Consider the following 27,453-nt stretch of genomic DNA (forward strand, 5'->3'; position numbering starts at 1 on the left):
ATCATTTTAGCCGCCTTATTTTTACAAATACAAAATTTTCAAAAATCAACTACTCCACTATCTGACAAACTGACATTTACGAGTAAAAGACAAAATGTTTAGCTTAAAGCAGTGAGTACAACTACTTTTTGATTTTAATTTTTTTTAAATTTGATCAAAATCTTTAAAACTTAAAGCTAATTCTACATCTTCTTTTTTCCAATATCACATTTTTAAAATATTTTCATAAAAATGAGAATAAAAAAACTTTCTATACTCAAGAACTCAAATACTTTTCCCACTCAAAATCATTAGTGTATTTCATATAGCTCTAACAAATGGCCAATCAACATTTTCTTGCCATAGTTTTAAATTTTTATTTTAAAAATTAAATACTTTTTTTTTATTTGGGTTTTTAAATGAAAGATCTTATGGTCAAAGCCCAGAGTCATTACATCGTGAGGTGCATAAGAAGTTTTGACTTTTTCCTTTTCCCCCCTTCACCTCTCTCTCTCTATCGGAAATTAATTAAAAATTTGTGGAGGGCTTGCCATATAAATACAACAATTAGCTGATTTTGGGAAGAAATTAAAATCTCTGAAACCTAGGGGCTTCTCTCTCTCTCTCTCTCCAATTCCCTCTCTCCTACGCGCAGACTCAAGCAAGTAAGTGGTTGTCTCTCTCTCTCAGCACCTTGATTCCTCCCCTTCCTCTTCGCCTTCCTCGCCCTCTTCAGAGTATTTCTAGGGTTTGTGTATTGTTCGTGTTCTTACACTTGTTTTAGAACAGTTTACCCGTTGTTTTCATTTTCTCGTTAGGGTTTAATGTTGCTCATCTTTGGTAATTTTTCTATTTTCTACTGCATTTAGTTCTCTACTTTTAATTTTTTTTATTGATGTTTTTTTTTTTTTTTTTTCTTGTATGCGTTGAATCAAGGTTTCGTGTTTTGAGTGGTGGGTTTTTTAATTTGGAGAATTTGGGTTCTCTGTCATCATATTTTCCCAACTCGAACGTTTGCTTGGTTGTTGAGTAAGTGTTGGAAGTGGAACGGAAATTGAATTTAGGGTCGTGTTTTCTCTTAATTTGGTTAGTGGAAAGTAGAAAGAAAGTTGGCATTGTGATGTAGTGCTCTATTGATTAGGATTTCCTTTTTTTTTTTCCCTTCATGCAAAACAATGACAGAATTTATATAATCTAACGTATCAATTTCTTTACATTTCCTGCACTTTCTAAGCATCCAAACCGGTGCTGTTTGCTTTTATTGAAACAGAGTTGTCTTGCATTATTTGTTCAGTTGGGTTGTACCTTTTTCACTTTTGAAAGTGCACTTGAGTTCATTTTTTTGCTTTTAAAGGTATGCTATTTCCAACATGCTAATCAAACCGTTGAACTCTATGCCGGTGGGTCGTTTTGCTAATGTGTTGAATGCATATTTTTTCTTTTTTTGGTTTCCAGAGTTGCTTCTTGTCAGCTTTGTATTCCAAATGCAATGATTTCTTGTATTATTTTGCATGCTTTTTTTGTTTGATTTTTCATTTTTTAAATATGATTGCTAATTTTATCATTCATTGCCATCTCATCTTAATGTAAAAATTTCTTTTCAGGTTTCAAAATCTAAGTTGCAGGATTCTGCCTTCTGTTATGAATTGCAATTTAGCTGATTAGTTTTGCTGTGATGCTTGGAGTTTTTGTTTGTGAAGGGCAAATCCTCTGCATCACATTTGATTTCTGGTCCTGCGTGTTTTGGAGGATTATCTGATGCTTGTTGGTAGGTGGACTGTTATTTATTATTAGTATTATTGTTATTTTATTTTTGAGTTGTTTGGTTTTACTGAGGTTTGGCTATAATGTTACTGTGTTCACTGTTGAAGACTTCAATTTACAATGCCTAGTTGGTAACTTTATGAATTCTGAATTGTAACAAGTTTGCAGGGCTTGCATGGTGGGTGAAGATTTAGAGTGACTGACAAGGCACCACATGTCCATCTTTTCTAAATTTGTTGTATTATCAAATTGAACATGAAGAAGAAAAGTTCCCCTTTTGGATATCTGTTCTTCTAATTTTTTGTGTTCCAAGTTACCCATGGAGTGCAACAAAGAGGAGGCCATCAGGGCCAAGGAAATTGCAGAGAAGAAGATGCAAAGCAGCGATTTCGTAGGAGCTCGGAAGATTGGACTGAAGGCCCAACAACTTTTCCCTGAACTTGAGAACCTCTCCCAGCTGTTAACAGTCTGTGATGTTCACTGCTCAGCTCAAAACAAAGTAGGTGGTTCTGAAATGGACTGGTATGGAATCCTTCAAGTTGAGCGAATGGCTGATGAATCAACCATCAAGAAGCAATACCGAAAACTTGCCCTTCTCCTGCATCCTGATAAAAACAAATTTGTTGGTGCAGAAGCAGCTTTTAAGTTGATTGGAGAGGCAAATAGAGTGCTTTGTGACCAGGCAAAACGATCGATGTATGACATGAAGATTAGAGTCCCTGTGAGAAATTCTGCTCCAAGGGCCCCACCCCATCAAGTAAATAGGAACTCTTATGTTAGAAAACAATATGGGGCTCCAGATGTTACTAATACTCAGTTTATGGGTTCACATGTGCATCAGCAGGCACAAACAATGTTCTCCAATGACCGGCAAACATTTTGGACGTCCTGCCCCTTTTGCGATATAAGATACCAGTATTACAGAGATATTGTGAATAAGTCTCTGCGTTGTCAAAGCTGCTCAAAGCCCTTTGTTGCATATGATTTGGGTGCTCAAGGCATGCCAGGATCCAGCTGGAGTCAGCCTGCATTCAGTCATCAGAAACAGGTTCCTTCCCAGGGGCCCTTTAATGTGAGCTCACAAAATAACTGGGGGAAGCCTATGTCTGGTATGGGAGTTCAGCAAAGCTATGGCAGTAAAAGTGGAGGTTCAGAACCCTTCTTAAAAACAGGAAGGACTGCTGATGTTGGTGGGGCTTCTAAATGCAAAAGTAGAGAAGGTGATCGTGTTGATGTGAGAGATGGGAAGGAAGGCGTTAGTGTGCCTAAGTCTGGTGCTGCGAAGCCTGGGGAATCAGGGGCTTCAAAAACTTCAAGAAATACAGGCAGTAAGAGAGGGAGGAAGGTGGTCGTGGAATCCAGTGAAAGTTTTGAGACCGAAAGTAGTGTGGAGGCTGAAGATGATATTATTCAAGAAAATGGTGGTGATGCTACTGTGCAGAATTCTGGCCTTAAAGAAGGGGGACATCCCAGGAGATCTTCTCGACAGAAGCGGTTTGTTTATTACAATGAAAATGCAAGTGATGATGATGACTTTGTGTTTGTGAGCCGTCCAAAAAGGTCGAAACAGAGTGGATTGTCAATGCCCGGTGAAGAGGAAGTAAAACAAGATCCTTTAGATGACGAATTATCTAAACATAATCATTCAACTGGTTTTTCTGCTGTCGCTGATGAAGGTAAGGAAGAGTTTAAAGAGAAAGGAAGCAATCCTCTTGGACAAAGCTTGCCAAACAGGGAAAGCAAAGCTACAGAATGCAAGGTGAATGGAGAAGCAGCAATGGATTACGATGATGAAGATTCCAATGTTGATGATAATTCTGAATCACAACCTGGGTTTTATCAATCTCCTGATCCAGAATTCAGTGATTTTGATAAGTGTAAGGCAGATGGTTGTTTTGCTGTTGATCAGTTATGGGCTATTTATGATACAGTAGATGGCATGCCAAGATTCTATGCACGAGTAAGGAGAGTTTTTTCACCTGGATTCAAGCTACGGATTACTTGGCTAGAGCCTAAGCCGGATGGCCAAGATGAGATTGATTGGGTCAACAAGGATTTGCCTGTTGGTTGTTGTGAATATGGCCATGGGAAATCCCTTATAACAACTGATCGTCTAATGTTCTCTCACCAAGTTCAAAGTGGAAAAAGCAGTGGCAGATGTTCTTATGTGATATATCCTAGAAAGGGGGAAACGTGGGCCCTCTTTAAGAACTGGGATATTAGATGGAGCTCCATTCCTGAACACCATGGGAATTTCAAATTTGAAATAGTTGAGGTTCTTTCAGATTTTAATGACAATGATGGCATTGTAGTTGCTTACTTGGACAAAATTAAAGGTTTTGTGAGTCTGTTTCAGAAAACAAGACGAGAAGGGATTGTGTCATTTAAGATACCCTCGAAAGAGCGCTTTCGATTTTCCCATCAAATTCCTTCAGTTAGAATGACTGGCGCAGAAAGAGGTGGTGTTCCAGTAGGATCTTTAGAACTTGATCCTGCTGCTTTACCTGCTGATTTGAATGAGTTTGAACTTGATCGTGATGTGAAGATGGAGAGCAAAGTCTTGGATTCCAAGCTCAGTGGCTCGTGTTCCAAATCACATGAAAATGAAGCAAAACAAAGGATGTGTTCTGAGAGTATTAAAACTTCACACAAGAGCGTGGACTTACAAGAGAAGAATGATCTTGGAGGAGAAAATTTAAAACTTAGAAGGTCTCCTAGGGATTTTAATGGCAATACTCCGAAGAAGAGCATGAACTCACAAGAGAAGATTAATTTTGACTTGGATGATTCAAAACCTGAAGCATCTGAGAGGGAACGAAACGACGGAATATCAAAGAAGAGCATGGATTTACAAGAAAAGAATGATTTTGCAAGAGAGGCCTCTAAACTTAGAAGATCTCCAAGGGACTTGAACAAAAGTCACAATAAAGACGGTCAAGCAAGTGTCGGTTGTTGTAGAGCCCAAGCTGTAACTAATGATTGTGTAGATGGTGCCACAGAGAGACGGCATTTAAACTGCGGTCAGCGTGAAGGAAATGCTTCTTGTCGTGCTTCATGTCGTATAGATGAGAAGATTCATGTGTGTGTCAGTGATCCCAACAGTTTCACAAAGAAGCCTGGTGTTCCATTATCGTTGTTTTCTGGCTTCAACATTCCAGAAGCAGGGTTTCATGATTTTAGTGTGGATAAATCTAAGGAGAAATTTCAGCCTGGTCAAGTGTGGGCACTATACAGTGTGAAGGATGGGTTACCCAAGAACTATGGTCAAATTAGAGGGATTGAATCAGCTCCTGTTTTTAGATTGCATGTGGCACTACTTGAACCCTGCTTACTTTCAAGAGACATGATTCTGCCTGTTTGTTGTGGAGTTTTCAAATCTAAATCCAGTAAGCTAGAAACTTTTTTACCTGCTGATTTTTCACACAGGTTAAAAGCAGAACCGATTAGTAAGACAAAATTTGAAATCTATCCAAGAAAAGATGAGATTTGGGCATTATATAAGAATTGGAGTACTGAATCTACATGTTCTAATGTGGAGGATTGCAAATATGAAATAGTTGTAGTTCTTGATGAAGATGGCCATAACACAAAAGTTTTGTCTTTGGTACGTCAAAATGGGTTCAGGTCAGTTTTTAAGGCTCCAAGAAGACAAAGATCAACCTATATGATGGAGATACCTCGGATTGAGTTATTTAGGTTCTCACATCAGATTCCTGCTTTTGCATTGACGGAGAAGGATGGCTGTAGCTGTTGGGAACTTGATCCTGCATCAATTCCAGGTACCTTATCTTCTTTAAATTGAAGTGGCAGGATGTTAAGAGCTACATTATCAGCTTATTCACCTGAGTGTAACCAGGAGTTCCTGCTCAGAATGCCCGACATAAAAAATCTAATGAATTAAGGATAAACCAACTAAATATGATTTCTATTTTGTAAGCATCTGGACTTGTTTGGATTCAGATTTAGTCTGGGGAAAAATGTGGCTTAAGCACCTTAGTTTCCAGTTATCTTGGTCAGGGAATTTATATGGGAATTTTCCTGTCTGGCATTTTGGTCAACACATGCATTGTGAAATCCTGTTTAGCACGGTGAAGCTAAAAGTAATTTTTTCTTTTTCTGTAGTTAATTGTATCTTACTTTTTGGTTGCCAGTTGTGCTTTTGGTTGTCTTGCGTCCTTAAAGCAGAACCTCTTTGGGCACATATGCTCTTTAAGGTGTTGATTTGCAGTAGCTGGAAATTTTTTCTGTTTGAATGAGGTTGTTCCTTTAAGCATCATTTTTCCAACTAGTTTCCTTGGATAAAATATTTTGTCTTCAAGAACTAGATTAATCATATAGTCCAGTTAAGATCTTGATTTGCAGTTGCTGGAAATTTTTTCTGTTCGAATGAATTTCAAGAACTAGATTAATCTTATAGTCCAGTGAGGATCCTGATTTGCAGTTTCTGGAAGTTTTTTCTGTTTGAATGAGGTTGTTCCTTTAAGCAACATTTTTTCAACCAGTTTCCTTGAATAAAAATACATTGTTTTCAAGAAAAAGATTAATCAGTTAGTCCAGTCAACTGATTGATTTAGTTTTGCTAGATTACTACTTCACCTAAAACCTTAAGCTGTTAGGTTTTGGGCCAACAATGTATACCAAGCTCTAACAATCCCCTGCACGTGCAGCTCGATAGCATGTGGATAGATAAACACACGATAATAACATCCATTACAGGGAAGACGGTAATTTTTCTAAATACTACACGATAAATGTGAGCAACAAGACTAGAACTCATGACTTCCTGATAACCAGCTCTGATACCATGTTAAATTATCACCTCACCTAAAAGCTTAAGCTGTTAGGTTGTGGGCCAACAATATGTACCAACGTTTTACTCTCCCGTCAACCCCCAAACGTTGCAAAATAGGGTCCAATGTGTGTGTAAGGAGTGACTTCATTGAGTTGGAGGGCACTGTAAGACCCAAAGGAAGCACAAGAATTGAGTCACTTTGGTGGTGTAAAAAAAGCTTAATAATGGTAGTTCTAATTAGGGCTGCAAACGAATGGCTCGGGAGCTTGGCTCGGTAAGGGCTCGTTCAGTATCTTAATGAGCAATTCTCAAGCCCAATTTTCAGGCTTGGTTCATAAACGATGGAGATACCTCGGATTGAGTTATTTAGGTTCTCACATCAGATTCCTGCTTTTGCATTGACGGAGAAGGATGGCTGTAGCTGTTGGGAACTTGATCCTGCATCAATTCCAGGTACCTTATCTTCTTTAAATTGAAGTGGCAGGATGTTAAGTGCTACATTATCAGCTTATTCACCTGAGTGTAACCAGGAGTTCCTGCTCAGAATGCCTGACATAAAAAATCTAACGAATTAAGGATAAACCAACTAAATATGATTTCTATTTTGTCAGCATCTGGATTTGTTTGGATTCAGATTTAGTCTGGGGAAAAATGTGGCTTAAGCACCTTAGTTTCCAGTTATCTTGGTCAGGGAATTTATATGGGAATTTTCCTGTCTGGCATTTTCGTCAGCACATGCATTGTGAAATCCTGTTTAGCATGGTGAAGCTAACAAATAATTGTGTCTTTTTCTTTAGTTAATTGTATCTTAATTTTTGGTTGCAAGTTGTGCTTTTGGTTGTCTTGCGTCCTTAAAGCAGGACTGCTTTGGGCACATCTGTTCTTTAGGGTCTTGATTTGCAGTAGCTAGAAATTTTTTCTGTTTGAATGAGGTTGTTCCTTCAAGCATCAATTTTCCATCTAGTTTCCTTGGATTAAAAATATTTTGTTTTCAAGAACTAGATAATCATATAGTCCAGTTAGGATCTTGATTTGCAGTTGCTGGAAATTTTTTCTGTTCGAATGAATTTCAAGAACTAGATTAATCATATAGTCCAGTTAGGATCCTGATTTGCAGTTGCTGGAAGTTTTTGTGTTTGAATAAGGTTGTTCCTTTAAGCATCATTTTTTAACCAGTTTCCTTGAATAAAAATACATTGTTTTCAAGAACGAGATTAATCATTTGGTCCAGTCAACTGATTGATTTATTTTTGCTAGATTACATTACTACTTCACCTAAAACCTTAAGCTGTTAGGTTTTGGGCCAACAATGTGTACCAAGCTCTAACAATCCCCTGCACGTGCAGCTCGATAGCATGTGGATAGATAAACACACGATAATAACATCCATTACAGGGAAGACGGTAATTTTTCTAAATACTACACGATAAATGTGAGCAACAAGACTAGAACTTATGACTTCCTGATAACCAGCTCTGATACCATGTTAAATTATCACCTCACCTAAAAGCTTAAGCTGTTAGGTTGTAAGCCAACAATGTGTACCAACGTTTTCCTCCCCCTTCAACCCCCAGACGTGCAAAATAGGCTCCAATGTGTGTGTAAGGAGTGACTTCATTGAGTTGGAGGGCACTGTAAGACCCAAAGGAAGCACAAGAATTGAGTCACTTTGGTGGTGTAAAAAAAGCTTAATAATGGTAGTTCTAATTAGGGCTCCAAACGAATGGCTCGGGAGCTTGGCTCGGTAAGGGCTCGTTCAGTATCTTAATGAGCGATTCTCAAGCCCAATTTTCAGGCTTGGTTCATAAACGAACACAGATGGGCTCAGCTCGTTTTAGCTCGGTTACAGGCTTGATTGAGCTCGTTAAGAGGCTCAGTGGTGGGCTCGTAAATAGGCTCGATTACAACTCACTATTTAATATTTATTATATTTATAATTATAGTTGGCTAAGCCCAACCAAGGCCAAGGGCCAAGATTGGCTGAAGCCCAACCTGCAAGTGCCTACACGGCTGCACAAGTCCAATATGTCCAACTGTCGAAATCCAAAGCCAAAACTAAAAGCCCAGCCCAATTGTGATTTATGAAGAACCGTGAAACTAAACCAGTAAAACCCTAAATCTAATTTGCCCCATTCACAGCTTCACTTCACACTAGAATAGTTTGCAGCCCTACCAGTCGGCAGTCGCCTCTCAAGTCTCAGCTCTGCCCCTCTGCAACTCTGCTGATTGCTTGCATTGCTCACTTTGCCTCTCTCCATCTCTCGACATCCGTAGCCTGTAGGAGCATAGCGGCAGCACAGCGCAGTCACGCATCCTCTCAGCCACGTGATTGAGTTAACTTTCTCCACCGATCTCTGCATTCCAGTTTACAACTCTTCGTTGCCCTTATTATTCTGCCATCCTCACTTATTTGAATATATCAAATCCTGATGCTGTTGGTTTGTTAACTTAGGGTGCATTCTATCAAATCTTTCTGTGTTAACCTTATTATTCTCCCTTTTATTAGCATGTGCATCCAAGCAGAGTGCAGTTCAGTGCTTATCTCACTTGGGAAATATATATTTTCAGACCTCATCCCTGAGCTCTCATCGGATTGGATGTCCTCGGGTTTTATTTTCTTATCTTTTGGGGAATCCCTATCTTTCTCAACCTCTGATATGATCTACATGGCAATTTGAACTTTTGTGTAAATGTCTGAAATAGAAAATATTGAATATGGGGGAATAATATAATGTTCAAGCCTGTTGTATGTATATCATTTTAATTTGCTGTTTACTATTGTAGAACTGATTTTGAACCCTATCATGTGCCTTGGACTTTCAAGTGAGTCCAGCAGTAACATTCTGCTTTCCCAATGCTAATTCACAATATAACAGTATTTCTTGAAATTATTATTGATTTATTTTAATCCTTTTTCAAAAATCTACCACGGGGATTCATTTTCTGGAATCACTTCATTTAGGATTATGAATTTCTTTGCCATTGTTTGATGGGGAAGAAAATGGAATGACTCTTCCTGATTCAATTCCTATGGCTTTCTTAAACATCCAATTGTGATAGTTTTCATGTGTAAAATGGAGTCCCTATCTTTTGGTATCAAATAATAGGGCAAAAGACACTCATTTCCCTTGAGGTTTGAAAACAAGACATAGGCCTCCCCAAAGGTTTCAAAAATGCCGCATACCTCTCCTGAGGTTTCAAAAATGCCACAAATCTCCCCTGTGGTTTGCCAAAAAGGGGAGTTTTTCTAAACATAACCATTCAACTGGTTTTTCTGCTGTCCCTGATGGAAGGTAAGGAAGAGCTTAAAGGGAAAGGAAGCAGTCCTCGTGGACAAAGCTTGCCAAACAGAGAAAGCAAAACCCCAGAATGCAAGTTGAATGGAGAAGCAGCAATGGATTACGATGATGAAGATTCCAATGTTGATGATAATTCTGAATCACAACCTGAGTTTTATCAATCGTTTTATTGATCTCTTGATCCAGAATTCAGTGATTTTGATAGGTGTAAGGCAGATGGTTGTTTTTCTGTTGATCAGTTATGGGCTATTTATGATACAGTAGATGGCATGCCAAGATTCTATGCACGAGTAAGGAGAGTTTTTTCACCTGGATTCAAGCTACGGATTACTTGGCTAGAGCCTAAGCTGGATGGCCATGATGAGATTGATTGGGTCAACAAGGATTTGCCTGTTGGTTGTTGTGAATATGGCCATGGGAAATCCCTTATAACAACTGATCGTCTAATGTTCTCTCATCAAGTTCAAGGTGGAAAAAGCAGTGGCAAATGTTCTTATGTGATATATCCTAGAATGGGGGAAACCTGGGCCCTCTTTAAGAACTGGGATATTAGATGGAGCTCCATTTCTGAACACCATGGAAATTTCAAATTTGAGATAGTTGAGGTTCTTTCAGATTTTAATGACAATGATGGCATTGTAGTTGCTTACTTGGACAAAATTAAAGGTTTTGTGAGTCTGTTTCAGAAAACAAGACGAGAAGGGATTGTGTTGTTTAAGATACCCTCGAAAGAGCATTTTCGATTTTCCCATCAAATTCCTTCAGTTAGAATGACTGGCACAGAAAGAGGTGGTGTTCCAGTAGGATCTTTAGAACTTGATCCTGCTGCTTTACCTGCTGATTTGAATGAGTTTGAACTTGATAGTGACGTGAAGATGAAGAGAAAAGTCCTGGATTCCAAGCTCACTGGAGAGTGGTGAGTGTGTCCTTGTTCTTTGGAGGTCTTTTAAAAATTTGTATTATTTTTGGTTGACTGCTTTTGGCAAGGTTTTGGAAGCGCAAGGACATGGGGAAATTATGGTGGTTTGCAGATTTTTCTGTTCTTTGATGGTTTGGCAAGAGAAGAATGCTTCCCCACACCTTTTTAAAAAAAAAAAAAAAAATTGTAATCATGCTTTTGTCCTTTTAATTTGATTTTGGGCAGGATTGTCTCTTTTTTTTTTTCCTTTGATTTTTTTTTTTCTTCAAGTTGTTCTGGCCCTGCAAGTTTCTCTGATCTTCGGCTTATTGGATGCTTTGCGAGCCTTTGCGAGCCTGCTTTTCCTTTCTGATTTTCTCTTGTGCCTATTTGTTCTTCTTTCTTTTGGCCTTCTGTTTTGTTTTAAGAGGATTTCTTATCCTCCTTGTATATTCATTCTTCTCTTAATAAAATTTCTTGTTTAATCCAAAAAAATATAGTGGCAAGGTTAGGATTTAATTCAAATCCACAAATAGGGCAAGGTAGTGAAATATAATACAATTATGTAATTGTTTTTAAAGGTACAAATGTTGAAAATATAAAAACAATGACATAATTGGCAACTTTACTAAGCCTTAATTTCTGCTACTTGTGGAATAATTTTTCAATGTCCTTTTTTTTATTATTATTTTTTTTGTATTTTTTCTAAGATTCAGTTCTATCCAGGTGTTAAGCTCGGTTGAATCATTAGGATCATGTTATTCATGCCTTAAAAAAATCACTTCATCAATCTACAAGTTCTTACCCTTTTCCTGTGTTAGTTCAGCACCTTTAACTTGAATTAGACAATTCATCTTTTTGTTTATCTTGGATCCTCTTGTTGAACATTTTAAGAAAAATAAATAACACTATTATATTTTGTAGAAAGAGTGTGAGAAACAATAAGGGTGTGTTTTGTTGTGGGAAATAGTTTTCATTTTTTCATTTCTAGTTTTTTAAACAATACAAAGATGGCACAGTGTTTCCTAGTCTCCCCCCAAATTTGTTTTGAGATGTGACTTTTGTAATCCTTTGAAAAACTGGAAATGGAAAATGTGCTCTCTTAAAACTGCTTAGGGCCTTAATTGAAAATGTTCTTTAAATCTTGGTAAACAATATGCTTTCAACACTCTTTGTAGCTATGACAAACCCAATCCATTAATAAATTATGCATGCCATCTAATTATCTGAGAAAACTCATTGAATTTATTTCTTTAATGATTTCCATCAGCAAAAGGTGGAGAAATTTCTTCTTAAAAATATTAATGTGTTGTCCCATTCTTCCCAATCATGTGGTGGTGCTGGTAGCCTGGTAGTTACAAACTAAACTCATATGGGGATGGACTTATGTTTATTACTTGTTGGTGTGGGCTTATATATGTGTTGAGAAAAATCATTCCACAAGATTGATCACTTGTGGTGATGGCTTGAGTCATATATTGGCTTGTTGGTGTTGGCTCATATTTATATGTTCCAACATAGAAGAGAAAAAAAAAAAAAAATCTAGAGCCATTCTTGTCTGATTGGCGCCAATTCACTCTCTAGTTTGTTGTTGGTGGGAGTCAGAAGTAGATTTTTCTAATGTGATGGTTATTATTATTATTATTATTATTATTATTATTATTATCAAAAATTGACTTAAATTCTTGGATATTTTGGTATCATGCTTTGATAGTTTCGATACTTGATTTGTTACTGGGGCTGAATGTTATTTTTTTTGGGCTTGTATGTGGGTTTTCTATACAGGTTGTTTTGGCCGCATGGTTTTTGTGATTGGTTGGCTTTATTTGCTGATTTTTTTTCCCTTTTCTATTAGGTTTCTTGTTTGTTTTCACATTTTCCCTTCATCTTTCTGGGCATACTCCTCTCCCTCAAAATAAATTTCTTTTTCTTTTGGAAATTATTATTGTTATTGTGTGTGTGTGTGTGTGTGTTTTTTTTTTTTTTTTTTTTGGGAAGGGAGTGGGGTGATGCTCTTGTTGAAGTTGGATTAGAATGTATGTTATGAGATTAATTGTAGGTTCTATGATTTGGGTTGTATTTGTCCTAATTCATTTTTGACTTGGCAGTTTTGCCATTTATCTTTCTCAACACCACACCCTCATTTTGGCCAGGTGCATGTTCATGTTCATGTTCATGTTTCATTTTTTTTTTTTTTTTTTATATGTAAAGGTAAATGTATTTCATAAAATATACAACTACTCTGTTCATGTTCTTGTTCATGTTCATGTTCATGTTTCTTTTTCTTTTCTTTTTTTTTTTATATGCTCCGTGACTAATCCCACGCCCCATGAAGCCGACTCCACAACACCAAAGGGGGGTAAATTTCAAGAGCCCAGGGGCAGGAATTGAACCCGGGAGGCAATTACTGCTGACCGTCAAGCGGCACTCCCAGAATTTGCCCTGCCACTTGAACCACACCCTGGGGGTGTTCATGTTGTTTCTTGATTGCCCATCAAGTTGCTGGATGAATGTCTCTGCCATTTCATTAACACTTCTTTCCTCTTACAATGTTGTTGGGTGTTTGTCAACTGCGCTGCATTTCTGAAGAAGTCCACATAGATCTGCACACGTGTGCATCCCCACACAGTGATAAATGATTATTTGTCATTACAGGATAGGAATTTTGGCTTGAATGCATTTTTTTTTTCACTTCCAAGTTTCCATGATATTGTTTACATAAAATATTTTTCTTGAAATTTCATTAATGCTATATTTGAAACTTTTTCAATGTGAAAAATATGTAGTAGATTCAGATGGCAACCCAAGTTAATACAAAATATGAAAATCAACTTAGAAATTCCCATGATAAACTAAAGTAAGGGAGGCTGGTTTGCACGCACATGTTTGGCAAGACTAGAGGCATACAATGCAGGCAGATCACCTGAGATTTTCAGACGTCTCTTATAGCGCTACATAGAAACAAATAGACTAGAAATGCCACTTCCATGAGCGGCTTGGTTTGAACAAAGGGTTTTACTAAAGAAAACAAAAGGAAAAAACAAGCCTAAGCTTTCCTAGGTAGGATTGGCTACATAAATTCTTTGCTGCCAATTAATTACCACTATAACTCTGGGTTATGTCTCAACTTCTTTTACATTTGTTTAGTTTGCGGAAGGAAAAGGAAAAGGAAAGGAAAGCAATGAAAACATGAAGGGTGAGCATGACAAAATCAAGTGATAAACCTGATGTCATTGCTCTAGATTCCATTCCTTTCTTGCATAGCAAGCGGGAGCCTTATTCATGTTCAATTAGCTTTTTACTAGCAGTTAAAAGTATGTTATTAATTATATTGCTAGATAAAGCAAAAGCAAGTTGTTAACTGTTGTCACATTTAGGTCCATTATTAGAGTAACACCTATTAGTGTACTCTTGGCATTAGCATCAATTTATAATTTATATCTGCATTGAATTGGATATTAAGATAACAAATTTTAAGCTGTGATTTTGTTGAGGAAGTGTTTATGGAGCAATTAGAAGGATTCATTTTACTAGAAAATAGAAGTTTGTATATTAGTTAAAACCTTTGTATGATCGAGTGCTTAAATAGTAGCTTGAAAAGTTTAATTTCTTGACCTTATCACATGTTTTTAAGCACAATAATGTGGGCGTGGGCATTCATTCTAAGTCTACGAATGACATGTTAATTATCGGTACTAAGATAAAAAGTGTGAATGATACAAACAAACATTTATTTTAACAATACAAAATAAAAAATCTAAATGAAGTAGATAGTATTTTGGGTGTAGTGGGGGGACTGTGCTTTATATCAATTTGACGAAATTGAGAAAGTGTGTCTTGATTTTAAACACTGCAATTAAAGATGCAGGTATATATATATGCTTTATTAGATTAATTATTTAAATTGAGTAGGCTAGTGTGATTGTGGTCTATGTCGTCGTCGCACTATGCTAGATATTGTTTTGTTGTTTGCATACCTTCTACATGAACAAGTAATCTTAGTAATAGTCATAGAAATGATCGGGTGCAAGGGTTGTTAGGACAAATACCATATTATCGGGTTAGGCCTCCCCTTTTTAGCTCAACTTTTATACCTCACGAAGAAGTTAGTACAAGACCATAGCAATGATAAAATTTTTGACAAATTTCTTACTAGGTTGTGATGGGTCACTTGTATAATATTTCTAGCTTTGATGCAAAGAAATATTGGTTCAAGTTGAGGTCACGATTGATTTCATTGAAATTTTGAAGTATTTGTGTAGGGATAAGCGATAATAATGGAAAAGAAAGGGAGATTTTTTGTGAATATTTCCTGAACAAAATAGAGTAACTATTAAGTTAAACTTGGTGAATAATGAGAGCACAACAAATCCTGCAACAACAATAATAATAAACAAATTAAGGCAGCAATTTAAAAAACAAAGCTGTGCAATTCAAGAGAAAAGAAACTAATGCAAGATTTTCCACCAATGAAAATTTGCGCCCTCTTTGAAGTCTTATAAATTTGTGATTCTAGGCTGAAAAACGTGAGAAGAAAGGAGCAAAATAAATTTGGGTTTCAACTCCTAGCTTGGTAATGTTTGGCATGGAAGACTTAGGGAGGAGGTTATTTTTCTCATTTTGGCCTTGATGATTTTCCTTTTAATGCCCCTTCATTAACTTGATCAAACAAAAGTGAGATGGGTTTCATATCTAGGATGCTTGTGTCTCGGTATGGTAGATAAGAGGTCTAACAAATCACAAATGCAGTGTTGTCTTTCCTAAGCTTAGCATGGATTTCATTACACTTGGAATTTCCGATCATTGCCCAGCTGTGGTCAACATTGCTACTGAAGAAAGTATCAAGGGTAGCTCTAATGTTCCTTTTAAGTTCTTCAATTGCTGTACCTCGCATTCCAAGTTTATGGAAATTGGGCAACAGCCTTGCCTTGGTTCTCACTCAATTTCTAGTACCCTTTGTGTGTAGCCTTCGCAGAAGTCGAGAGATTTAAATAAAGGTTTGAGGAGTGAGTAGTGTTCGCAAGGAGGACTTTCCAAGCGCCGGTGCTCATTTGATTCTTTTGAATCAGTCCGCTTCAGCAAATATTGGTACAGCTTAACATGGAAGTCAGCTTGAATTTGATGAAAATGGTGAAGTATATTTTGAAACAAGTCTAGAATTACAGACTTCATTATTCTTGCCATGGTTCTCTCTTGGATGCTAGACTGCTAAAGCAAGTTTTCTTGTGTTGATATTGGTTCCAAAAATTAAGAATCCTTTGGATCAAGGATTTTGTTTGGGGAAAAGAGAATGAGGAAGAAATCTATTTTCCATTATATTTTCCTTCTATATGAAATACTATTAAAAATGAAAGTTTGGAAAATTTAAAATATTATTGGTTTGTAAAATTAAAATTTTGTTTATGGATTTGATATATTTTTCATTTTCTTTCTTAGTTTTCTTGACAATCAAACATGAAAATGTAGATTTCTTGATATTTTTCTATATTTTTCTTAACACTTTTCTAGTTTCAAACTAAGCCTTAATCTTTGTTGACGTCGAGTCTATTTCATGTTGTAACCTGCCGTACAAGTGATTCACTAAGATTCTCGCTAATGGCTTTAATCTTGTTTATCCTCCTTCATGAGTGTCAATTAGATTGCTTTTATGAATGAGAGAAGTATACAAGGTAACATCATTCTTGCTTATGTACTTCACCGTTTTAATTTGGAAGCTCTTAAATTTGGTGAAGTTGGATATATGGAAAATATTTGAGTCAATAGATTGGGATCCATTATTAAGATTCTTAAGGATTAGCCACTCCTAATGAAGTTAGGATGTGCACTCGCACATGTTGACCACACTCCTGTATAACCTAATATATCTAAAACTTGTGTTAAGGAATGCATTACATTTCTCCTTTTCCATTAATGGATCTCTTGAAGGTATTACCAATGTTAGAAGAGGGTAAGATGAGGAGACTTTATTTTTCCCATATTTGTTTGTTCTTGTTGCGGAAGCTCTTACCACAATTTATAAAAAAGCTGAGTTGACGTTTATAACAATTGAAGTATCTAGGCATTGCAAATTTTTGCATTGCAAATGAGCTACTTATTTCTACCAACTGGGATTCTATTTTAGCAAAAGGTACAAAGAATGCACCCAAATTGTTCTACATTCTCTCAAGCCTACAGTATAATCCTTTAGATTATGTTTGGTTCATGAAATAGTTTCCTTGGAAGAGGGTTGCGTTAGGTAATTGACAACTAGTGTAAAATTTGTTAGATCATTATGATATAAATCTTTACCGAATATTTGCTAAGGTGTCCCCTATGAGTGACGTGTTGCACTTACCCGGGTGTAACGAAAAGTGGGCGAGGGTGGGATAGGTTGTCATCTCGAAGCGACACGCCATGTCAGCGCTCGGGTACTGTGTCAAATATGCGAGGGTTCTTGTATCATTCCGGTCATGGGCAAGTAAAGACGTGAGTTTAGGAAAGTAGGATTAGATTAGCAACTTGAAATATAGGGACACTTATGGGTAAAAGCATGGAAGTTGTGGACACAATGATCAGAAGAAGAATTAATATAATTTGCCTTTAAGAAACTGAGTGGGTGAGGGAACTAGAAAAATTTATAAATCAGGATTTAAATTTTGATACACCGGAAAAGAAAAACATAAGAATAGAGTTGGAATAATTAGTGACAAAAACTTAAAAGATCGTATTGTTGATGTAAATAGAGTAGGAGATAGAATTATAAAAATCAAGATGGTAATAGGACGAGATAATAAATATCATTAATGCTTATGCTCCTCAGTCAGCTTAGTAGAAAATCTTAAGAGACAATCATGGTAAGATATGGATAGTATTATACAAGGCATACTAGGGATTGACAAAATATTTATGGGATGAGATCTGAATGGACATGTTAGAAGGGATAATAAAAATTATAAAAGGATACATAGAGGATATGGATATGGAGGCAAAAATAAGCCTAAGGAGATGATCGTAAATTTCGCTATGTCATATGATTTTAGTATAATGAATACTTGCTTTAAGAAAAGAGAAGAACACTTAATAACCTTTGAAGTGGTTAAAATAGAAGTCAAATATATATATATATTAACTAGGAGGGTAGATCGTTTATCATGTAAGGATTGTAAAGTTATTCCAGGTGAAAACAACCACACAAGATAGAGTGTTAGTGTTAGATATATGTATTAACAAATGGAAGAAAAAAAAAAGGGATAAATAAACCAGTGTAAGAGAACTAGGTTATGGAACCTAAAAGGAGAAAATATAATAAAATTTAAAGATAAAATGATCAAAGATGGGGATTGGACTATAGAGGATGGGATAGATATAAATGTTCTTTGGAGTAGATTAGCTAGCTCTATTAAAAAGATAACAAATGAGATTTTAGGTGAATCAAAGGGAAGATTCTTGAATAGCAAAGAAAGGTGGTGGTGGGATGAAGATATACAAAAAATCGTAAAGACAAAAAGAATTTGGTATAAAACGTGGCAAAAATGTAGAAACATGAATAACTTTGAAAAGTATAAGGAGGCGAGAAAAGATGTAAAAAAAGCTGTTAGTGAAGATAAATACAGATCATTTAATAGTTTGTACGATAGAATAGATACAAAAGAAGGGGAAAGAGATATATTTAAACTTGGTAGAGTTAGAGAAAGGAAGAGTAAGGATTTAGCAAATGTAAAATGTATAAAAAGTAAGAATGATATTGTCTTGGTTAAGGATGAAGACATTAAAGAAAGATGGTGAAGTTATTTTAGTAAGTTGTTTAATGAAAACCAAATAGAAGGCTTAAACTTAAAATTGTCAAATGAAGAAAAAATTAAAGTATGAGATTTATTCGCAAAATTAGAGTTAATGAAGTTAAGTTTACACCAAAAAAGATGAAAAATGGGAAAACTATAGGACCAGATAACATTCAATTGAAGTTTGGAAATGCTTAGGTAATAACAGAATTATATGGTTAACTAATTTATTTAATACAATTATAAAAATTAAGAAAATGTCATATAAATGAAGGAAAAACACTTTAATACCTATATACAAAAATAAAGGAGATATTCAAAATTGTAATAACTATCGTGGAAATAAACTTATGATTCACACAATGAAAATATGGGAAAGGGTAGTTGAACAAAGATTAAGGTTAAAAACAAAGGTCTTAGAAAATTAATTTGGTTTTATTCTTGGGAGATATACTATAGAAACTATATATCTTTTAAGAAGATTAATGGAAAAGTTTAGGAAAAAGAAGAGAGACTTGCATATGATATTTATTGATCTAGAAAAAGCATATAATAGGATACCTAGGAAAGTTCTATGGTGGGTTTTAGAAAGAAAAAAAAAAAAAGGTGTATATAGTAGATATACTAGTGTCATTAAGGATATGTACAATAAAGTAATGACTAGTGTAAGGACTATAGATGGAGAAACTAGAGAATTTTCAATCGCCATAGGTGTACATCAAGGATTTACTTTGAGTCCTTATTTTTTTATTTTAGTGATGAACCAATTGACTAAGAGTATTCAAAAGGAAGTTCCATGTTGTATGTTGTTTGCAGATGATATTGTATTAATTGATGAAACTAGGGACGAAGTAGAGGCCGAGTTAGAATTATGGAGAGAAGCTTTGGAATCTAGAAGTTTTAGGATAAGTAGAAATAAGACAGAATATATTAAATGTAATTTTAGTAATAGTAGGAGGAATATTTGAGACAAAGTTAATCTTAATGATGAAGAAATAAATAGCACTTGTAGATTTCGATACCTTGGATCTATTATGCAAGCTGAAGGAGAAATTGAAGATGATGTAATGCATAGAGTTAAAGCAGGTTAGGTAAAATAGAGAAGTGCTTTAAGTGTGCTCTAGATCGTAGAATACCCTTAAAATTAAAATTGAAGTTTTATGGGACAACTATTAGACCAGCTATGCTATATGGATCAAAATGTTGGGCAATGAAGAAACAGAATATCCAAAATGTAAAAGTTGCCGAGATGAGAATGCTTAAATGGATGAGTAGTATAATATTGAAAGATGAATTAAGGAAGGAACATATTCACGGTAAGTTAGGTGTAGCTCTTATAGAAGATAAGATAAGGGAGAGACGACTCAGATGGTATGGACACTTGCAACGTTGATCACATAGTGTGCCAATGAGGAAGAGTGAGTTATTTACTATGGGGGTCAGTAGAAGGGGTGGATGTAGACCTAAAATAACTTAGGAGGAGATAGTGAGTAAGGATTTAATATCCCTAAATCTTTCAAAAGAAATGGTTCATGATCGCATAAATTGGCGGAAAATGATTCATATAGCCGACCCTACCTAGTGAGACTTAAGACTTTGTTTTTTTTTTCTTTTTCTTTTTCTTTATTCCATGTACATTCTTTATTATTCATCTAATATGTAATGAGAAAGGAATAATATTTTCATGGTGAAATTTGAAAATGGTTATTACTTGTATTTTCTTTGTTACGAATTCATAAAAAGTTTCACTTTGTCATTTGTTTTGTGTTAACAGTGTAATTTTTTTACATAATTAGTTATAACTAATCTATTCTTAGGAAAAGACATTCTGCAAATTGAACGTAATTTTAAAGTTACAGTTGTTCATCTCTTGTATAATTTTTTTTTTTTTTGTAGAAAAACTTATAATTATTTTAATTTCAAGGATTTTAGAAAGCTCCTTACCTTTAAAGTATCTTGGTCTTCTTTTGTTCACAAATAACTTAAAATTATGTAGTGATTAAGTATTTAACAATGCTCAAATTATCAGAAGAAATCGCCCATGATTGTTTTAAATTGGTGAAAAAATATTCATATAATCGAGTCCACTTAGCAGACTTAAGGCTTGGTTTGTTGTTATTGTTATTGTAGTTAATAATTGGACTTGTAGCCACCTTTCATACCGTTGAAGACTCTAAATTATCAAAAATGATTCTTTTAAGTTTGTAGGGTCCTTCATGTATATTTATGTTTTTTTGAAAAACTATCATTAATGGAATTAAGATGAGACCTTTTTTTTTTTTTTTTTTTTTTCTTTTGAAAGGAAATTATTGGAATTCTGTGATCTAAAGTGGATTCGTCTAAGGTTTGCAAGCCTCTTTCAAAATGAGGATTGGGCATTAAGAGAAAAGTGGTCGGGTTAAAAAATCACTAAGACTAAGTCAGCATTATTCCTTTCAAAATACGCCACTCCCGCTTGGAAGCGTGGTTTATTGAGAATCACGGGTTTCATGGAAGGTAAATTCAATGTTACATATTTGGGTGCGCCTTTGGTGTCTGAAAAATTGTCTTCCAGGACATTGGAGCCTCTTGTGAAGAAGATTAGAAAGAAAATTGTAGGGTAGAAATCTAAGTTCCTATTGCAAGGTGGAAGATTGATTTTATTAAGACATGTGTTGTCTAGCATGCCTATTCATTTGATGTCTGTTATTAAGGTTTCACAGGTCACATATTCTCGCATTAACTCTTTTTTTTTTAATTTTTTATGGGGAGATGTGAAAGATAAAAGGAAGATTCATTGGCGCTCTTAGGGGAAAATTTGTAAACCTACCTCGGAAGGGGTCTAAGCCTGAGAGATCTTAAGGAAGTTTAGAAATCTCTTCTCATGAAATTTGCCTTCAGATTGCTCACTTCTAACAATCTATGGGCAGGTTTTTTCAGAACTAAATATTGTAGAAATGATCATTTATTAATAAGGAAGGGGAGACCAAATGACTCTAGGTTTTGGAAATCAATTATGGCCACTATTCCAGAAGTTATGAATAATGTTAAAATTTTGGTGAGAGGTGGGAACTCTTCTTTTTGATTCGACAGGTGGCTGTCATCAGGCCCGTTATTTGTGAGTACTGAGGATATTTTGAACAAGAAACTGTGTATTAAGGATTGCTGGCTAAATAATAATTGGAACTCTGATTTAGTACGGAAATTGGTTGGTGCTGATAAAACAAGAGAAATTTTGCATCAGGTGCCAGCGAGTAAAAGTGGGCAGAATATTTTTGTCTGGAAGCCTGCCCCGGACAGTAATTTTTCTATAAAAACTGCTTGGGAGGCAGTGAGGAGCAGAAGTGATAATTTTTTGTGGAATGACTGGTTTTGGCATTCTTTATTGCCTAGAAGAATTTCAACGTTAGGTAGGTAGGTGAAGCTGTTCAGGTAAGAATTTGATTGTGAATATATTTTGTATTTGGTGCAGGTTGTCTAGTTAGGTTCGAGTAATTGTAAATCTATAGGTTTCAGGTGGTGTGTATTAAGTGGTGTTGGGATAATTTTGTTTGACTATTTGTAATCTTCTAGAAACATATTATGTAACCACGGTATTTGTCACAACTTGCTCATTTTTCCACATTTTTTTTTTAATGATAATATCAATAGCACATTTCCCATATTCCAGTTCAGCAGGTCACAATCCACCTGAACCAGTGGGTACCAAGGATATATTAGAACATACAGCAGAAGCCCTAGCAGCAGAAAACATACAATAATATATATCTCAATACTATATATTACAATATACCAGAATTGCTATCGTCCACAGTATTTCCATATATACATCCCAAAATAAATCTAGGGACATTTCCCACAAAATCTAACTATCCCTACAAAAAGAAACTTACCCTTCAAAAAAGGCAGATATCAGCACTAGGTCAGCAGGGCTTTTCCTGCTCTCCTATCAGGGGCTCCTGAAAAGTTTATAAGATTAAGGAGTGAGACACCTCTCAGTAAGGGAAATAAACTAATACTAGTGTGTGACAACATGAGTATTCTGTGTTCTACATATATCATATATAACATATTCAGTACTATTTATCAAATCTGGAAAAACATATGTATATCAAAACATGGCAGAACATACTGCATTTCATAAGCATATCTCATCTCATATCATAATAATAATAACATAAAAACATTTCTGGTAGGTTAGCTGGCTGTTGTCATGTATTACCCCCACATGACTGGGTTGTGTTGCCCGAAGGCGGGACCTGATAATGGTTGGCCAACCATTGCCAAGTCAAACAGTAGTCTGTAGATCCGATGGGTCTGCCAAACCTGGTTCGTACATCAGGGGCGATCACAGCACACTTCTTTAATAACCACATCGACCAACCAATCTCACACCACTCCGTACAGCGGTGTTAGCACAAATATTATGATCACAAAGACCATGGACACATAATAACGGTACCGTGCAAGTGGTAGCCTAGACCAAGCCAACCAGGTTCTGATATCATATACATATACTAAAATCGTGATACATGAATATCTCATATCATTAATCATCAAATCAATCATATCATTTGCACATATACGTATATCATGAAAATCATCGGCCCGTACGCCGGCAAATCATAGCACAACTCGTATGCTGGAAAATCACAGTCACATAGCACGACCCGTACGCCGACAAATCATAACACAGCTTGTACGCTGGCAAATCACATCCACATAACATGACCCGTACGCCGGCAAATCATAACACAGCCCGTACGCTGGCAAATCGCATCCACATAGCACGATCCGTACGCCGGCAAGTCATATAAAATCTCGGCTCGTACGCCGATTTTTCCATCATAAAAATTCATATCATCCACATTCCCAGAAAACAGTATTTCACAACATTTTTACTCATGCCACACAAATAGATTTTCACATATTCACATACGATCATTTTCACAGTATTTTACAAATATAAATCATATATATATATATAAATATATTTATTTTTCCTGAAAACCAAATGCTATATATACATATACATGCATTTTTTCAAAACGAAACTAGCTTAGTTTATCCCCTTACCTGATTCCTGGAAAGCCCCTAATAAAACTGGCCCACACCCGCAGGAATCCTAACTCAACACCCTGAAAATGAAAACTCTTAGTATTAAAGTTCAGTATTTTCGTACGTACAACATTTTTTATAACTACCACTAAGTCAAATTCGACTTAAAAGCCTTACTTCAACTTAGGGATGATTTCCTACGTTCCCAATTCAACACCCCTGAAAATGAAAATTCTCAATATTAAACTTCTATATTTCTACGTGTATAACACTTTTCTTAACTCTCAAAAGTCCAAATATTGAGTAGAAAGTCTTACGCTGGATTTGGGATGATTTCCAACTTGCTTTCACCGACGATCTGCTCTGGTAGGTTTGGAGAGAACTTCCCCAAGAGCATAATGGTGACTTCAGATTGTCGATCTGACGAAGATCTGGCCCGAAATCGACGAAAGAAAGAGAGAGAACTGAAGGGGGGGGGGGGAGAGAGAGAGAGAGTTAGCTTCTTCGAGAAGCTTAAAAATCCGGATTTTTCTATTTATAGACAGGGGATTTCGTCGACGAGCCACGTCATTCGTCGACGAATCCTTCATTAATTTCATCGATGAAATTCAGTCAGCTCAAAACCCCCTCTCGGTATTTCTTCGTCAATGAATCCCTGTATTCGTCGACGAATTTTCTTAAGCCTTCATCGACGAATTTCTACTGATTCCCTTTCTGTTATTCCTTCCAAAGTTCAATGTTGTCGACTGCTTCCTTCTATTTCTGGCTTCCATTTCCCTTTATTTATTATTTAAATACCATTTTTATTTAGGTCATTACAGTATTCCTCTGTCAAAAGTGAGGGTAATTAATAAATTTGGGATGGGGCCGCTATTTGGGTGGTTGCCGGCTCTTCCTAGAGTTGAATGATTGATTCGGTAAATCTAGGAGTGATGATAAGTACGAGTCAACAAATTTCGAGAACGAAATTTTTGTAAGGGGGGAAGATGTAGGAACCCGAACCAAGAAAAGAAAAATAAAAGAAGAGAGAAATAAAAAAAAAAATGAAAGAAATGGTTTGGATATAATACCAAACCATTGACGGTTTGGTAGGACTTGGGAAAACCATCAACGATTTTAGTGAGAAAGGTTTGGTTGAAGATCAAATCGTCGACGGTTTTGGACATCTCAAGAAAACCGTCGACAATTTCAAACTACCGAGAGGTTCTGAAGATGAGATATGAGGTTTTTGGTTTGATTAAAAGCCAAACTGTTGACAGTTTCATCTCGGGATGAAAGTCTATAAATAGAAACTCTTTTATTTTTTTTCATTCTAACTCACTCTCTCTCCTCTCCCACAATTCTCTCTCCTAAGGTCTCCTGAGGCTCCGGCTAGCCCTCCAATTTGTTACTTCCTCCTCCTTGGCTTCCCAGCGACCTTCTCCTTGTTGTAGTCAAGAACCTGGGACTTGTTCCAGGGAGCGTGGTAGGCTGTTTTTCAGGTTCAAGTAAAAGGAATAAATTATGTCAGCATTTTATTGAATTTGAATTGATTAAAATTGAGTATATGGATTCTTGAAGGTTGTATACGATTTTCTGAATGATTCAAGTATATGAAAGTTATGGTTTTGATTATTATTAGTATTTGGGGAAAAACTAAAGTGAGTAGGGTTGATCATTTCATTTTTCTTATAAAACCTGTATTTTGAGTTTAATAAAAATGATGGAGATGGTCAAACCTAATTTTCAATGAAAATATATTTTTCCCAGGCAATTTAGTATATTATGATTTATTAGTAAAAAAAAAAATTTCTGGCATGAGATTTATCATTATTTTATTGCATAATTGAATTTGAGTATTTCATGGTATTATACAGTGAAAATGTGATTTGTACTGATTGATGGGAATACTAGAAATGTGGTGGAAATTGTGAAATTTGAAATGACGACTGAATGTCGGGTTTGATATGATGGCTAAATGTCGGGTTTGATATGATGGCTGAATGCCGAGTTTGATATGACGGCTTAATGTCAGGTTTGACATGACAAGTTTTATACTAAATTAGGAAATGAGATTTTATTACCATTTTTATTACTTAAATTACATTATATGATTTAAGAATCCTGAAGACCAGATGTCATGGGAGCATGGTACCGTTGCTAGTGAATGAGTTAGTGTAGCCACACTGTAGTGAATGTGTAGGCCTTCAGACAGTCGATTTGGCCGCAAAGAGTTGTTGTACCCCTCTGGAGTCTGGACTAGATTGGGTAGGCAAATCGGACTAACATATTAGATTTCACTGACTTAGCCTAGTGGTAGGCCAGCCATGGCTAAATCCTGTCTACGGATCGTACAATTCGATCATGTGGTGTTATTACATGATGATGTTGTTTGTCCAAAAAGAGGTTTCTTCTACATATGTGTGTGTGTGTGTGTGTGTGAATTTATGTAAATGATATTAGTTACTGAGTTGATTATATTGTGAAGAAAATGTATATTTCCAAATGTATAGGTGCGAGTTATATTATACAAATGCTATAATTGTTAGCCAAAGTAAATTAAAGAATGTGTCTGATTTCGCTGAAACTCATGTTAGCCACACACTGATAATAATTAATTCTGCCTTACTGAGAAGTGTCTCACCCCACTAAATATATCAACTTTTCAAGGCCTATAGGAAACCGAGTTTAGGAGCTCTAGGGCGGGATCTAGACGAGCTAGTTGAGGGCAAGTGTTGGTAGGACCCTATTCTGTTATGTTTAGTTGCTTTTGGTCATCCTAGGTTGTTGTATATTTTGGAAGATATAGATACAAAGGTTGAGGGCAAGTACTCTGGTATGTATGGTAGTAAAAGAATATTTGCTGTTTGTTTGTTTAAATTAATAATGGGATGTTATTATCCTGAACCCCACTGGGTCCGTGTATGTTGCATGTATGGTATCAGAGGTAGTGTATGATGATGTCATTTTTATAGTTATTATGGAATAATTTTGGGGGGCGTTACAAATGGTGTGACATAGTGGAGAATCGACTGAATCGGTGTGAACTTGTCTAAACTAGTGTGACCTCGGTTCATTGCCAAGTCAACCCATTTTCTATTGTTTTGACTTTAAAATTATTTTTCAAAAATACTTTAGGCAAAAGATATTCATCTTCCCCGAGGTTTGGCAAAAAGACAAATACTTCTCCCGAGATTTCAAAAATTTCATTGACCTCCTTTGAGGTTTCAATAATTTTAAAGATTTCTCTTTAGATTTGTCAAAAAGACACAAACCCCTCTTGTATTTTGCAAAGGGACAAGTCTTTTGAGAAGAGATTTGTATTTTTTTGCCAAAACTCAAGGAGGGTCTATTATATCTTTGAAATCTCAAGAACTTCTGGAATTTTTGAAATCTTAGAGAAGTTCAACTTTTTTTGCCAAACCTCAGGGAAGTCAATATATTTTACCCTAAATTATAAAAATTTGAAACCATCACTTTATGATAAAGTTTAATTATTAATTTATGATATATTGTGTTATATTAACCTTTTCTGTAAAAACTCTTTTACACTAATATTCCTACTAAGATTCTAACTTAGATTCTAATAGGTAACATTTAAACTTTAGTGAGATATCCATAATTAAGAGACCTTGATGGTTTTATTGTGAAGAGTAGGAATGGCCATTTAATGATAAAATTATTTTTATAGACACTATTTTAAAAAGATAATTTTCTTAATTAAATTTCATATGTTTATGAACTATCAAATTTAACCAAAATTTTGTACTAGTTTCATAGGAAAAAAATATTCTGAATTTTTATTTAATAATTTTTACGAAAAAAAAAATATTATACTAACTTATTTAGGTCGATATAGTTTTAATATATATTTTAATTTTTTTTAAAATTATTGCAATTTTCGTTTAATAATTGTAATTTAAAAAAGAAAACTATTATAATTTC

General features: G+C 35.5%; 2 protein-coding genes across 8 annotated transcripts; both read left to right on the plus strand.

The window, feature by feature from the left end:
- The first annotated feature begins 548 nt into the window (after positions 1–548).
- LOC131153532 (uncharacterized) lies at positions 549–5,893 on the plus strand. Of its 6 annotated transcripts, none has more exons than XM_058105880.1 (3): positions 549–644; positions 1,584–1,747; positions 1,905–5,893. In XM_058105880.1, exon 3 carries the CDS (start codon positions 2,063–2,065, stop codon positions 5,543–5,545), a length of 3,483 nt encoding a protein of 1,160 aa, XP_057961863.1. In that variant the 5' UTR covers positions 549–644; positions 1,584–1,747; positions 1,905–2,062; the 3' UTR covers positions 5,546–5,893. The 6 variants fall into 6 exon arrangements, with proteins under 6 accessions (XP_057961863.1, XP_057961865.1, XP_057961866.1 ...); XM_058105882.1 differs by having other exon boundaries at positions 550–727; XM_058105883.1 differs by having other exon boundaries at positions 550–644; positions 1,912–5,893.
- Positions 5,894–6,538: 645 nt separating this feature from the next.
- LOC131153533 (uncharacterized) lies at positions 6,539–13,372 on the plus strand. 2 transcript variants are annotated; one of them, XR_009136254.1, is made up of 2 exons: positions 6,539–6,988; positions 13,068–13,372. XR_009136254.1 is itself a non-coding variant. In XM_058105886.1 (2 exons), the coding sequence occupies exon 2, from the start codon at positions 10,104–10,106 to the stop codon at positions 10,752–10,754; it is 651 nt and encodes a 216-aa protein (XP_057961869.1). In that variant the 5' UTR covers positions 6,539–6,988; positions 9,829–10,103; the 3' UTR covers positions 10,755–11,310. The 2 variants fall into 2 exon arrangements, 1 of the variants encoding a protein (XP_057961869.1); XM_058105886.1 differs by lacking the exon at positions 13,068–13,372 and adding an exon at positions 9,829–11,310.
- The last annotated feature ends 14,081 nt before the right edge of the window (positions 13,373–27,453 follow it).

Source organism: Malania oleifera, chromosome 4 (assembly GCF_029873635.1).
Source record: "Malania oleifera isolate guangnan ecotype guangnan chromosome 4, ASM2987363v1, whole genome shotgun sequence".
Classification (NCBI taxonomy): Eukaryota; Viridiplantae; Streptophyta; class Magnoliopsida; order Santalales; family Ximeniaceae; genus Malania; species Malania oleifera.

Excerpts from the sequence above, each read along its gene's own strand:
- LOC131153532 (XM_058105880.1), top strand. The coding sequence starts at position 2,063 with ATGGAGTGCAACAAAGAGGAGGCCATCAGGGCCAAGGAAATTGCAGAG.
- LOC131153533 (XM_058105886.1), top strand. The coding sequence starts at position 10,104 with ATGCCAAGATTCTATGCACGAGTAAGGAGAGTTTTTTCACCTGGATTC.